General features: G+C 45.6%; 1 protein-coding gene across 8 annotated transcripts in view; it reads right to left on the reverse strand.

The window, feature by feature from the left end:
• LOC125760775 (uncharacterized) overlaps positions 1–13,897 on the reverse strand; it is a 122,155-nt gene continuing 108,258 nt past the window's right edge. For all 8 annotated transcript variants that reach the window (XM_049421240.1, XM_049421241.1, XM_049421238.1 and 5 more), the window contains 6 exons: positions 5,958–6,386; positions 4,986–5,879; positions 4,687–4,905; positions 3,011–4,603; positions 2,395–2,940; positions 1–2,325 (listed from right to left, as the gene is read on the reverse strand). In XM_049421240.1, coding sequence (XP_049277197.1) covers positions 1,319–2,325; positions 2,395–2,940; positions 3,011–4,603; positions 4,687–4,905; positions 4,986–5,879; positions 5,958–6,386 — 4,688 coding nt within the window. In that variant the 3' untranslated portion in view covers positions 1–1,318. The remainder of the gene's footprint in view (positions 2,326–2,394; positions 2,941–3,010; positions 4,604–4,686; positions 4,906–4,985; positions 5,880–5,957; positions 6,387–13,897) is intronic.

A 13,897-nucleotide genomic window follows, 5' to 3' on the forward strand; every position in this document is an offset into this window, starting at 1 on the left:
TTATTTTATGTTGATCTTCTTTATTTCATTATCGAACAAAACAAAATAACAAGTCACATAAACGGATGAATATCGTTTGGGATTTTTTACCAGTATCCGTATCCGTCTTTGTGTATGTATGGATTTTTTTTATCACCAGATTGTAGTGTAGAGTTTTATGTACAATTTTTTGAAATCAGAAAAGATAGTTGAAGATACCACACCACGTACTTTAGGGGAAAAGACTAATAAGAGCACCAGACTTCCGCCAGTTACGTTGTGCGCCGCTGCGAGCTGCGTACAGTTACATCTGCTACGAAATTCTATGCTCGGCAATGCAAAGACCAATGTACTGGCAGATCGAAATGTTTATATTTGAAAAATCCTAATCTGTCTAGAGGTAGGTAAACGAGGTGGAAATGCTGGACGAAAAGGTATCAGCAGGGGGAAAGAATAAATAAATAGCATATTCCTCCTCATTTATCGTTCTTCATATGGATCGAGTGATCTTCAGCGCTTAATGGGTTGATCATACTATTTTTCATCTCATTGGCTCTACGCAAGTTTCCATGAGAGGACGACGAGAGAAGAGAAATTTTATCGCTTACATACTAGCGGTTGTGTCTTTGTAAGATAAAAAATAGTTCTATTTCGTTACTTTCATTTCCGGTAGACCCTGTGTGTATGGTTTTTATTATTATATGTTTGCCCTGGCTGTGAATTTAAACACTTCTTGGTATAGTAAAGATTTGCAGACACTGAAATCGTCAGGAAATGTAAAGACAATCTCGAATTGTTTGCCAGAAAAATCTTATTTACATGTACTCCAATTTCGCCCACCATTGGAATGGTTCCATTTGGGGACACACAAAAAAGCTAGTTTTTTTTAACACGGTCACACCGTTAGCAAAAGAAAGTAATGACATAATAAAAGTAGCGATAGTGTGAAATGCGTGATGAAAATCGGTAAAAAAAACTCAGTTGATAACCATTTCGAAATGGGAAGCAACCGAAGGAAGGTTTGCAAAGATGAAGTCCATTTCAAATCTATTCCCTTTATCTATCATCGCTGCAGTTTCAGCGAAAGACGCAGAGAACTTTCACAATATGTACAGTATAAAATCAACAACATGTGCATTCCGTTTCTTATAGAGTTCATGTAAGTTGCGAAACCTTCAGCAGCGGCTCCAAGAGCAGCCAATAAATCCAGCTGGCCAGTGTCCGGTGGACGCCGGAGCAAAAGATGCACCGCGTGCAGCGGACCCTGACAACAAGAAGGCTAGATAAAATCTATCGACCGTACCGTTCTCCAATCGATCGCCAGCTTTGCGAGAGGTAATTAATCGGAACGGCCCTGCTGTTGCTGCTGCTGGATTGATTTGCTATCGTTGGCACTGAGCACAAAGATGGGTGAACTGTAGTCGACATACTTGTCCGCACCGATGGCGAATATTTTGTCTCCATTGGAGTAGTGTTTGGTTTTGGTGCTGCGTCCCCGCTTCAGCATCACAAACACCACAAAGATGGCGACTAGGAAGGCGGAAGCCGTCGCCAGCACGAACACGATCGTTTGGAAGGTATTTTCCGGAATGCCGGACGATGGCTGTGCCAGCGGAAGCCCGACCGAGATGCGATGCGCGAACCGAGACTGTGTCATGTCAGCTACCAGCTGCCCGTGATACAACGCAAACGATCCATCACGCACCATTTCCTCGATTGCGTACGCATCGTCCACCTTGGTGCTTTCGATCAGATCGAACCGCAGCGTGACACTTCCGTCGACATTCTCCTGCACCCGGTAGTTGTCATAAATGCTGCCTACGAGCATGGAAAGTTCGGTTCGGAGAGTTTCGTAAACATGCAACAGGGCTCGCTGAGGATGGACGTTGTTTAACCGTAGCTCGATCTCCACCACATCGATCGGCGTGAAGAGACAGGACCGTTGACCACGCTTGAAGGTGCTGGATAGTGGGAGTTGGTTACCGGCCGCATCTACACACCAACACGTATCACCATTGCATTGCATCGGTTCAAACGATCCGGACTCATCACACGCCACCGGAAAGGAGGCAGCCATTTGCAGGGCTTGGCAGCGTGTTGCAGAAGCGCTAAGTCGCTTGGCGATCGGTTCGGCTCCATTGTCGCTAATATAATTACGGCTCTCGGCGGTGCGTGCCAGCTCGATGACCTTCTCCGTAGCGGATGATACTGAACCGATGTAGCGTGGCTCCGGAGCGTAATTGGCACTCGCCACAGACACCGGCTGAACGGGCTCCAAATCCTCATCCACCAGATAGTTGTTTTCGTCCACCAGGAACGTGATCTGTCTGATCAGTTCTTCCATCACTGGGTACAGAAAGGTGAAGCACACAATCAATAAAGTTGAACAAAAGAGCCCCATTTAGCCACACTTACCTGGATCGCTGGAGGACGTCTCAATCGAGTCACCACGGCGACGTGCTTGTCGACTGCTGCACTTCGGTTCCGAACCTTTCGTCAGTGAGCCCTTTACCGGAGCGCCCTTCTTATCGGCACACCAACACACTCCGACGGCGGCTGGATGATCCGAGTTTGTTGATGATGTTCCATTCGTGTCGTTGGATTTGGCCTCTGAAGTTCCCATCGATCCGAGACACTGCACAGGACTCCAAAAGCCAGTTTCCGGATCACAACGTGGCTGGAACCAGGTGTTTGGTTGGCCAGCGCGTTTTGCCGCCATTGCATTCTTTAGACGAAGACGCTCGCATTGGGACAGTACTGGACAAACACCGTTACATGCCTGCTCACTGTGGAAGAGGTTCTTTGACTGACAGAATACGCCACGCGGTAGTGTTACTGGGACACATTTGTTCAACCGAGGACTGAAACGCCATCGCGTGATGCTGTCTAGCTCATTACTTTCAGCTCCCGATTCCGTCACCTGCAGGCAGCTCTGGTCGATCGACTCAAAGCAAACGTCCCCTGTGAGAAGAAAGTGAAAAGAACCTAAAATTATCCAAATCATCATTAAAATGAGGCTTCCTACACTTACTCGTCTTCCCACAACAAGCTCCTCGGTTACTGATCGGGTTTAACTGACAGATGTGTGTCGACGGGCACGTGTCCGCATCGGTTTGCGGTCCACATACTATCTCACGACCGCTGGAACGCAAAGGTAATCCCTCGGGACAGACGGACTCTCGGATCGGTACGCAGATTGGCATTTTTGGGCAGGGCACCGAAATGCATTCTACCTGTATAAGTTGACACTCTTCTCCGCGTGGACAGGAGATCTCTCCGCATGGATCCCGGCATTCGCAGGACTTGCAACCGTTCGCATCAATCTTGTACCCGTACTCACATGGTCGGCATTTAAGCAAGGGACATTCCGTTTTCGGGAAGAGCTCACAGTTCGGCTGCCCATTGTTGGTACGGGTTCCGCTCTTTTCGTTTCCAAACTCATCCACACACCAGCACACGTTACCGGGGCCGCACTGTATCGTACGGAAGCTGCCGTCGATGTCACACTGTGCGATGTACTTCTGTTTTGGTGGAATACCCAGCTCGGACGCTTGGTGCAGTTGAATGGTTTGCAGATGCTGGCAAGCGGTCTTTAGCTGTGGCTCCACGCATTGCGTTCCGCAACCGTTCGAGCAGCAACGCTTCGAACCGTCACAATGCGCATCTGTGCGGCACTCGTACTCGCACGAGTCTGATTCCGAGTTTTCTGATCCAGGAGGTACCAGGAACGGACATTGACCGGGCTTCTTGGGGAAACAAGCCGGTACCGGTGGACAATATTCGCCCTCGCAAGACACCTCGACCGATCGACATTCTTGCCCATCGGGGCAGTTGACACTGTCACACGGATCGCGACACTCGCAGGATGGACATTGTGTGTCTGGGTCCAGTACAAACCCATAATCACAGCCCATACGACACGTTAGATCCAAACAGCCGAGAGATTCTCGAATCGCTTCACAACTCTTGGTTGTTGCGTTGAATCCACGGGTCTTGGGTATTTCTGTACCGAAGCCATCGGCACACCAACACTCCTCAATCTCAACCTCAACCAGCTGCTCCTGCATGGGAGTCGGAAGGGTTGGAACGACGAGCGGACGCTTCAGGAGCGTTGACGGTTTAATCTCCGGTTTGTCGAGGTTCGCATTGCCATTCTTCGATTCCAGACGATTGAAATCGATGATCTTTGCAGAGCGAGCCTGAACGGCCAGATAACCGGGCATGTTGTAAATCCCGGTCGGATCGCCACCACCAACCATCTGTTCCACATCACTAACGGGCAGTAGTTTGAGTGTGCTGTCGGGACTAGGGTTAGCAGCACGTCGTGCACGAACTGGGGGATTTACAGAGCTAACTTCGGGTGCAGCTGAAGACGTTGAAGCGGTCATGGTTGATGTCAAATGACCTGCGATCGATGCATCCTCTAGAAGTTTCCTCATACGACGAATGCTGTTCTGTTCGATGTACTTCCGCTGTTCCGAAACTTTAACCTTAGTTTTACGGGTAACACACTGCATGGCCTGGTAACCTCCGTCTAATGTACAGGATGGTGGAGGCAGCGCAAGCTCCATCCCCTCGACCGTACCCTCCATACGGTCGGAAAAGTCGCGCAGATATTCGCACACTACAAACGAAGGAAGAAAACATATGTTTCACTTTACTGTGTAAATGGTGGGTAAATGTTTCTTAAGCCAGTTCTTTACTTACTCGATTGTTGACGTTCCTCTGTCATCTCTTCGTCTTCACCTTCGACCACCAAAGGGCAGCAGACACTGCGGGATTCGCCATGAAGCTTACGACACTCGTGCGTCTCCACCGGACACATGATCGTATTCGACATCGATCGTTTCCGACCATTTTGATCCTCGTCTTGTTCGTCGTCGTCAAAGAAGGTACGGCTTTGATATTCACGACTCTTGGGACGCTCTAGGCAAGGGAACAGAAAATGTAGCTAGTCCGTCTACAATCACCAAAACCATACTTGGCAAGTTCACAACCTGACTTACCCATATGACAGAACAGCAGTTCACCGGTAATATTATCTGCCAGCGGTGTACCAATTTCGCACGGGTTAGAGTACACAAGATCCGGCTTACAGACAGGCTCGGACGAGCAAAGACCAGAGTATGCTTCACATTTCGGATCCTTTGCAACTTCGCAGTGCGATCCGCTTGGGCAAAGGTAACCCTCGCACGGTTCCGAACACTCACACGTCGGACATCCGTTGTGGTCGTTCTTGAACCCATACTCACAGACCGCCGCACAGATGTTGTGATCGCACAGTGTTTGCGTGCCGTCCACGCTACGTCCGCCGCTGCGACCCGATCCGATCATATTCTCCACGCCTTCACAGTTTACGCTGGTAGCCGCTCCCATCGTTCCTTTCACTTTGTTACCAGTTTTCGGATCCACACACCAGCAAACGAGCCCATTACGGGAGCATTGGCGCGTTGAGAAGCTACCACCGGGTCCATCACACTGTGGCACATAACCGCGACCCTCACGCTCATTCACCGAGAGCAACTCCGATAGCATGCGTGCCTGATGGCAAACGGTAACATTGTGCGGTTGTTGACAGTTCCTTCCACAACCATCCGATTGACAACACTTTTGCATCTGAGGGCATTCGAGATCGTGGCTACAGGGCGTACCACACAGATAACCCGCACTATCTGTCGATTCGATCTCGTTCGCCCGCGGACAACTGCCAGGCTTTTCAAACTGCAACGAAGCCGGACAGCACACGCCATAGTCGTTGCCACCCTGCACCAAACAGCGGTACAGCGGTGGACAGCTCGGTTTGCCTGGATCCGTTCCGCACAGGAAGGGACGAATGGTACCCGTGATCGCTAGCGGTTGTCCCGCTGGACAAAGGTCATTCAGGCTGCGTGCTTTGCGACCTATAGAAGGATGGCAAAACGTTTTAATGGTTACATGGACAAATCGGATCAGTCGCAGACACAGGCTACGATACTTACAAGTCGGAATCGGTGGACAGGGTTCGGTTTTACACTGTACCTCCTGCGGTTCACACTGTTGACCCCGAGGGCATTGGATATCCTCGCACGGATCTCGACAGCGGCATACGGGACAACCGGACGCCAGGTCCTTGGCGAAACCCGCCGGACAGAACATGCGACAGCTGGATGCCTGGCAGTGGTTATCCACCCGGGTGCAGTTGACATCATCCGCGTGGCTGCGCCTGCTGCCCGTAATCTCTACACCATACTCGTCAACACACCAGCACTCGGTTCCGTTGAGCTCGTTCGAGCATTGCACCGGTTCGAAGTCACCCAGTGCGGTACAACGCGGTATCCGAACCGTTTGCAGCAGACTATCGCCTAATGACTTGGCGCGACGCGCCTCCGCACGCCTCAGATGCTGACATGCGGTTAATTCTAGCGTTTCTGTTGAATGGGATAGAAAGAAGAGGAAATTCGAATTAATTGACTAGTGCTGTTTGTAAAAGCTTCACACGAATATATTCAACAAATGTCAGTAAAGTTTGATATAATTTGAATTTTTCCTATCATTATGTGAGTGCTATAGTGCTTTTAAAGGTACTGTTTTCTCCCAAGTACGTGGGCCCCCATCAATCCTTACTGTACGGTCTCGGGCGCTTTACATACCCACACAGCATGCGACCAATTTGGTGTAGCACGAGAATTCATATTTCGAGTTGGCGCTCCAGCTGCGCCCCAGAAGCAGACATAACAGACACCCGATTATTATCAGCTAATTGGACGAGCAAGAGACCCCAATGCTTTTCGGTGGTTGCTCCGGCACGAAAACAGGTTTAGTGTGCGAGTTTTGTTTCACGTCCTGCGGGTTAGTTCCATTCACCGTTGCAAAACTGCACCCCAAAACCGGCCGGCTGACCGGTCGTCCGAACGCGTTGGTGCGCTCGACGGTGAGCATATTTGATACCACCATGCACCACCTATGCCGGGGCACAGTGGCGATACAGTGTATTTGCGCTACCGGTTAGCACCGGCACAGTACGAACTTTATTCAAGGTGTTTCCACTCAAACCCGGAACGTCCCGAAGCACTTCTTCGGATTCGTTTGTTGGCCCCTTGCAACACACACACACTAAAGGCTAGGCTACCTAAGCGTGCCACAATGGGAAGACGCGCAACGTTGACAGCCTTGAGAGTTGCTCGGGAACCAAGACATCTGCCCGGTGGTGTGGATAATTTGCATAAATCTACGATTGACAAAACCTGCTAGTTGCTTCGATGAAGGTCTTTCGGTCTCGTCACCCGGTAAGCAGGAATGTTGAATATGCGTAGCTAAATGAAACGCTCCACTGCTCGGCGATTGTTTTCGCCAACAGAGGGAATTCATCAGCAACGTACAGTTTGCTTGAAATTCGGTAGATATTACAAACGAACGAACGACCGTACCGTATCGTCACCGTTGTATCTTGCTGTACACGTTTTGGGTAGAATATGGAGATTCTCTTGGTGTTGACTTTCGTCATCGTGACCACCATACCCCGGTCACTTGCCGACCGAATGCGAGTTCTGGATCGTCAAATTACCGGTGCAAGTGGGAAGCGAAATTGCATTTACATTGCCGGCGATGGACGAATTCCTCATTCAATCCATCCAGGTGGAAACGTTCCATTTAATGCAAATCTTGAATAGTTGCGCTGGGAACATTTCGCCGAAAAGTAGAATGCAAAGGATTAATTAATCCTCCACATTTAGCGATGTGCGATAGCATTATCAATTTAATTACCACCAAAAATATTCCATTAGAAAATGGTTCAATTTTGTTTACCATTTACCAACCTCAACATAGAAGTACAATTAAACGAATTACCAAGACATGAAAGATTTTGAGTGAATTAAATTGCGTTTTCCCGGTTCAATGCACCGAAAACTGTGGCAAACATCGCAACAAACAACTTAACTGGAACACTCCATGAAATGCCACCCAAAAACCGGCGAATAGCTCAAAAATAAAGTATCTTATGAAACACAACATTTCATAGCTTCAACGATACAATTAAATGGCAATAACAAAAAAACACGAAGCTTTCGGGTTGCATGCCATTGCACAACAACGAGTGCACGCCTTTCACAGGCTGTAGATAATGTGATTACTTTCTTTCCTGAATTACAACAACAACGGCACGAAGAGAATGATAGAAACAGGGCTGCCAGTTCCAAAGCATCGTCAACAGCGTGCACCGCCTGGTTTACGATCACCAACATCAGCACTAGTCTAGCAAACGCGGTCTATAAAAATGGAAAGTCCACTTTGTGGCCAGTGGTCAATGTTGACCCTCACCCTTCTTCCAAATGCCGTCCATTGCCGTCCAAATGGGAGTACCCGCACCCCTTCTACGGTGAATGATGCTAGCGAAAGTGCAACGATTAAGCTACGATTATCCTAGAAGCATAAAGATGGCCCTTGAGGCTGGGATGGCTGGGAAAAGTGGATGTCAACGACCGAACGGTTGTACGAATAGCGAACCAAACGATGGGAGCGTTAATTTTGTTGTGAAAAATCCAAAATTGCCAACGAAGTAGAGTTTTCGTTTTAAGCGCCATGATGAACGTTTGTGTCATCAATTTTGTGCTCTTCCTGCTGGAGATGCTGGGTGTGTTTTGTTTTCTTCTGCAAAATGATGGTTATTACAGGTGTTTTGTCTCCATTTCGAGGCAGATTTTATGCTGTTTTTTTATCCTACGAAAACTCCTTAAAGCGGCGCCAATTTTTGGAGGGGGAAATGGGGGAAAAATAAACTTTACTCTCCTTTCCAAGTTTGGAACACAATCTAAGCTTAGCGCAGGCTTCTAAAACCTACCCATCGGGTATTTTGCAACATTTTGCAAAACGGTTCTATAATGAGCTTAACTGATACACGAACGAACTTCTATTGAAAGTTTCCGACCCTGCCGTGAAAGTGTGCCGGAAAAATTGGAAATGAAAAAATACAAATCATTTTGTGATGAGCCGAGAAAAAAGGTGCATCCTTACACCCTCTCCCAGAACAACAAGAAAAAGGTTTCGCAAAAGACAACGACAACAATGACAAGCATTATGGAACATACGTTGTAAGTAAAAAAAAAAGTGGAAAGAAAATGGCAACGATGAAAAGTAATAAGCTCTCAGCAACGAAAGCATGCAGGGCTTTGTCTTCTTTGTAACATGCCCGTTACCAATTTTCCACATCCCAGGGTTTTAGGTGGCTCACTTTACATGAAAACTCATCTCAACCGTAAGTATGGGAACGTTGGTTCCTCTCAAGCTTTTGACGACATTTTTCATGGTTATGGGATGTGATGTAAATGTTATCACTATTTTACGATCCTGTCGAACAAAAGCTCCCTCAACAACAGTTGGCGGTGTGGGGGTCGCATTTTTAAAATGGAAAGTGATTTCACTGAAAATAAATATGTATGCTTCGCTTGTAAAAAAGGATAACATGTTTGTTTATCTTTCCGATGGACCCGTGCCGCTTGCCATTTTCCGTTGATACGCCGTACCAAATGGACGGTGCAATGGCAGAACGTCGTTTACTGCTCACTTCAAGGACCTTGTATTGTTCCAAAGTTTTCCAGGCATTGTGTGGTTGGAAAATCCCTGCCGTGTATCTTTCTGCCCGTGTACTGCACTGCACTGCATCAGGACAAACTTTCCACCGAAGCAATGTGGAATTGGGAGCTTACAATCGGTAAAACCGGGTGAACACACAAATGGTCGAAAAGTTGTCCTTTACCTCGAAGAAATTCAATTACATATTTATCCCTGCCTCGGTGCGAGATTTACTCCGGGCTCCGAACGATCGAGCCAAACAATGCGTTCGGAATGCGTTTGGCCGGTAACGGAAAACTTTCATCCCGCCAGCAGGTTGGGAAAACTTTCCCTCACGGATTGGGCGCTTTCCTGTCCTATTCACAACACATCATTGTACTAGCGGGGACGTTTTGAAAGAATGATAATAAAGTGTTCAAAGAGTCACCACAAATCACAAAGCAACTGTGCGTCTCCATCTGCTAACAGAAAATCGAAAAAAAAGACGAACAATTTCAAGAAAAAGCAATAAAGTGATCCGTTTCTGTCTTCTGTCGTCAGGAGACATAACAAAAAAAGACGAAAGCAATCTGCATATTATTATAACGACAAAGGAGTATCTTTTCTCCAGTTTGTGTAATATCTTCTCCACATCATTCGGCTCCTGGAAGTGGATGATGCACCAACGTACCAAACACACACACACGCGCGTGCCTTTTGCTTCGATTGCAATCACGCGAAATGGCCTCGCGTTGTTACGTAATGTCGTTGATTGACGCGACAGCCCGACCGACCCCGGTGCCGGCTGGCCAACACGTTTCGGTTGCGCGAATCAACCGAACGAAAAAAGAAAACGGCCATAAAGGGGCGTTGGAAGAGAGAAAGGTACGAAATAGACAAAGCTCGCGCGACTGATGATTTCATAACGCGCAGAAACAAAAACCCCCGCTCTTTCCGAGGGTAGAGGCGACCATTTGTTAAGGAATTCAACGTAGCCAGGTTGATGTCATCCGTTGCGCATCGCTGCAGTCGGTGATCGATGGGGTGTATTAAAAATCGCTCCACCATTTCAAGACTTTAAAATGCTAATTTTTTGGTTGGGGGGGGGGGGACACCTGGGTATGCATTTTAATACCGTGTGTGAGCACTTATTATCGGAATAGATTCGTCCTTCAAAAATTACAAACCGAAATTACCTCGCAACTGATAGCCATGTTTGGTACTAGTACGTGTCGCCGTGCGATGAAGGGTGAGATGCGCTTTACAAAATGAAAAAAAAACCTAAACCACACCCTGTATCATTAAGCCTTGCGAACGAGCGCCGTTACTATGGCCCCGTTACGACGGTGAGCTACGGTAACAGATCGGAATGTAGTGTGATAATTAAAAATACGCTCCCCACATGGACACCCCATACCCGGTACGAAAGGATCTCGAAGGGTGACATTTTTATAGCGATTGTTGATTGCGTACTGCACACCGTGGTTGGCCGGGTTTTGCTTGGAAGGGATATTCATTTGGAGTGGCAATTTAAATGTACACTCACACTGCAATTTCAGCGAATGAAAAACCAATTGAAATAGTTGAGATGAAGTGAATTGGCTTTTAATAACTACCTTTTGATGATGGAAACTGTTGCACGGTGATGCAGGCAACAACCAACCACTTGATAAATTTTTACCTCGAAAAAGGATTTTCAATGGACTTATTACATACGAAAATTATTGTTGAATTTGTTAAGTAATATCAAGAAAAATAAAAGTGTACATTACTTCGACAGCACACATTGTAGCAATAAGTCTTGCAATAAGTTAAAATAAAGTTAGACAACTAAACCTTCCGCCACTGCGAAATGAATGCAAATGCAATGAAATGCACTCATCCATTTGCATTCCACACGACGAACTAGGTATTTGTGCAGTGGAATTTGCGAAAAAAAAACCCCGAGCATACAAAGTATGAACAATCTCAACCATGTTCAACCGAACGAACGATGGCGCACAGTCGGCATGGCTTCAGGTTCACCCGTTTGGAAGTGATTTTAATTTTCACTCATTACTTTAAGGGTCCTTGGGCGAAGCGTTTCATGCGAAGGGTGTCCGCGCGTGCATGCCACCGTGTCACAACTTATGCTCCTTCCCTGCGCCGTTTTGTCGAAAGAGCTGAGGGTCGACGGTAAGTGCTGGGGCCAATTGCTTGTGTGCTGGGGTGCCGTTTGCGATTCCCGACGCCCAGGAAGCGGAGTGTGTTAATTATGAACGCAAAATAGCGTTGAGCAGTGAGTGAACTGAATGGAAGGTAGCAAAAATGAAACAAAAGCGGCCACTGTTAACTTGACACGCAATTGTTTGACGTCCCGTCCGTATCGAAAGAATGAGTTTCCAACTACGGAACACCAAGCCAAGGTCGCTTCACGTTTGGCGTTTCACATAGCGTGTGGTATTTGTGATGGATTTTCTCGCCATTAGTATTCATCCTCACGTGCATTTTTTTATTTTTCTAACAAAATCGGGTGGGGCGTGCAACGTGTCTCAAAGGGTCGGAACCATTCCCGATCGAAGCCGCACTGTCCGGCTGTTCGTTTCACTTTCGACACGCCGATGGTTTCACGCGCTGAAATTACAGAACCGTTCAATCAGTAAACGTATGTTTAATTTGACTGAAACTGAAAGTCTACTGGCAACTGTAAGGTGAACGGAACTCATCAAAGCGGAAGCTGCTCACACGATTACAGATGATCGTTAATAATAGACAGTTGATTGGAGATATTTTTTTTCTTCTCTGAGGAAGCTTGCTTTTTCACGATCACGGACAACTTAAGTTGGTTGAAAATCGAAGAAGGATGGGGTAATTTCGAAATTTCTTTTTCGAAGAAATCATAAGAGTGCTTTTTTCTTTTCACCATCCGGAAAATTCAGTTGCTTTCGGTGAATAAACTCGTGGAAATTCGGTTGTATGCCTATTGAAGCGTGTCAATGATCTTCTATAGAAGAGTTAAGAGATTTCTTATCGGTACATTCTATCAAAATCTTTAATAGTTTCTTGAATTGATTACATACTATTTTTGAAAAGACCTCATTTTGTTTTTTTAATCGTTAATTGCTTTGAGGTTTCTTTTCATACTTCAAATATTTTTTGTAATGTTTTAAATTTCTCTAAACGAGGTATTTAGGGAATGTTTTATAATGTTTAGTACATTGGATATCAAGTCATACGGCCTGGTCGTCCTAATTGAAATATAAAAGTACATTGAATATCATGGTCTTTTGCAAAAATAGCCTTCCAGAATGGGAAAGAGCAAAATGAAACATATTTCGCTTCGAAATTGACTAAGTGAGGGAAATAGTGAACCATTTTGATAACCATGAATGAGGGAAATGGAAATACTCTACACTATTTTCCTATAACATTTGAAAATAGGATATTTATTGTCTAAATATCTTCATTGCAACACAATAGGATTCAAACATGTCGTCAAAATATGGAATTCAATCCAACAATGATTTAAAACATGGTAATGAAATTGAAAACGAGCGTTTTAATGATAAATCACGGAATGTAACTTAATAGTCGGATCAATCTTTTTCTTCTCTTGTTGCACTAAAACCTCAAGAAATTTTGGCCTGCCATTTTTGGCTTTCCTCGACTTAAATTACCCGTAGCGAGATAGTCAGATCTGAATACAGGGCGACGGGCCGGATGGGATTTGATCCTCTGTCCTGCCGCCCCTACCGCTGGATCAATAATCCAATTTAAATTTAATAGAAAACATATGGAGTAGAATTCGTACCATTGCAAGGACTAAACATAAGAACAACATTCGAATCCCAAATTAAGGAGTCAAAAAAGCATAGATTTCATTTTTAAAAGATGTTTGTTTTTAAAATATTACAGTATGTGGCATAAACGAGTAATTATGATGTACAAAATATTTGTTAAGCACTTTTAATTCGGCATAAAACAAAAATATGTATAAGTTGCATTTGTTTTGTTCAATGGTAAAGATAAGTTGTTTTTTTTAGTATTTTGGCAACAGAGAGAATGTATTAAATAATTTAAAAATACACAATAAAACATACAGTGTTATGTTAAATTATGCGATATTTTTGCATCAGTTGCACTTGTTTTATCCGGTATTGTATATTGATTGTATGCATGTTAGGCTCTTATGTTATGTGGAAACAATGTTATAAACATGAAACGATTGTTTCACACATAAAAAAACTCATACTTCTCTCTAAACAAAAATTCGCTCGTGAAAGGAATGGTTTAACAATCGAACAGCAAGCGCGTGTCAATCAATCGCAAAATGATGGCAAATCGTTAATTTCTCAAACTCAATCGAACGATTTATCAAAAGTAGGTCGGCGCCACGTGGAGTGGAAAATGG

The sequence above is a fragment of the Anopheles funestus genome, chromosome 2RL, assembly GCF_943734845.2.
Source record: "Anopheles funestus chromosome 2RL, idAnoFuneDA-416_04, whole genome shotgun sequence".
In the NCBI taxonomy this organism is placed as follows: Eukaryota; Metazoa; Arthropoda; class Insecta; order Diptera; family Culicidae; genus Anopheles; species Anopheles funestus.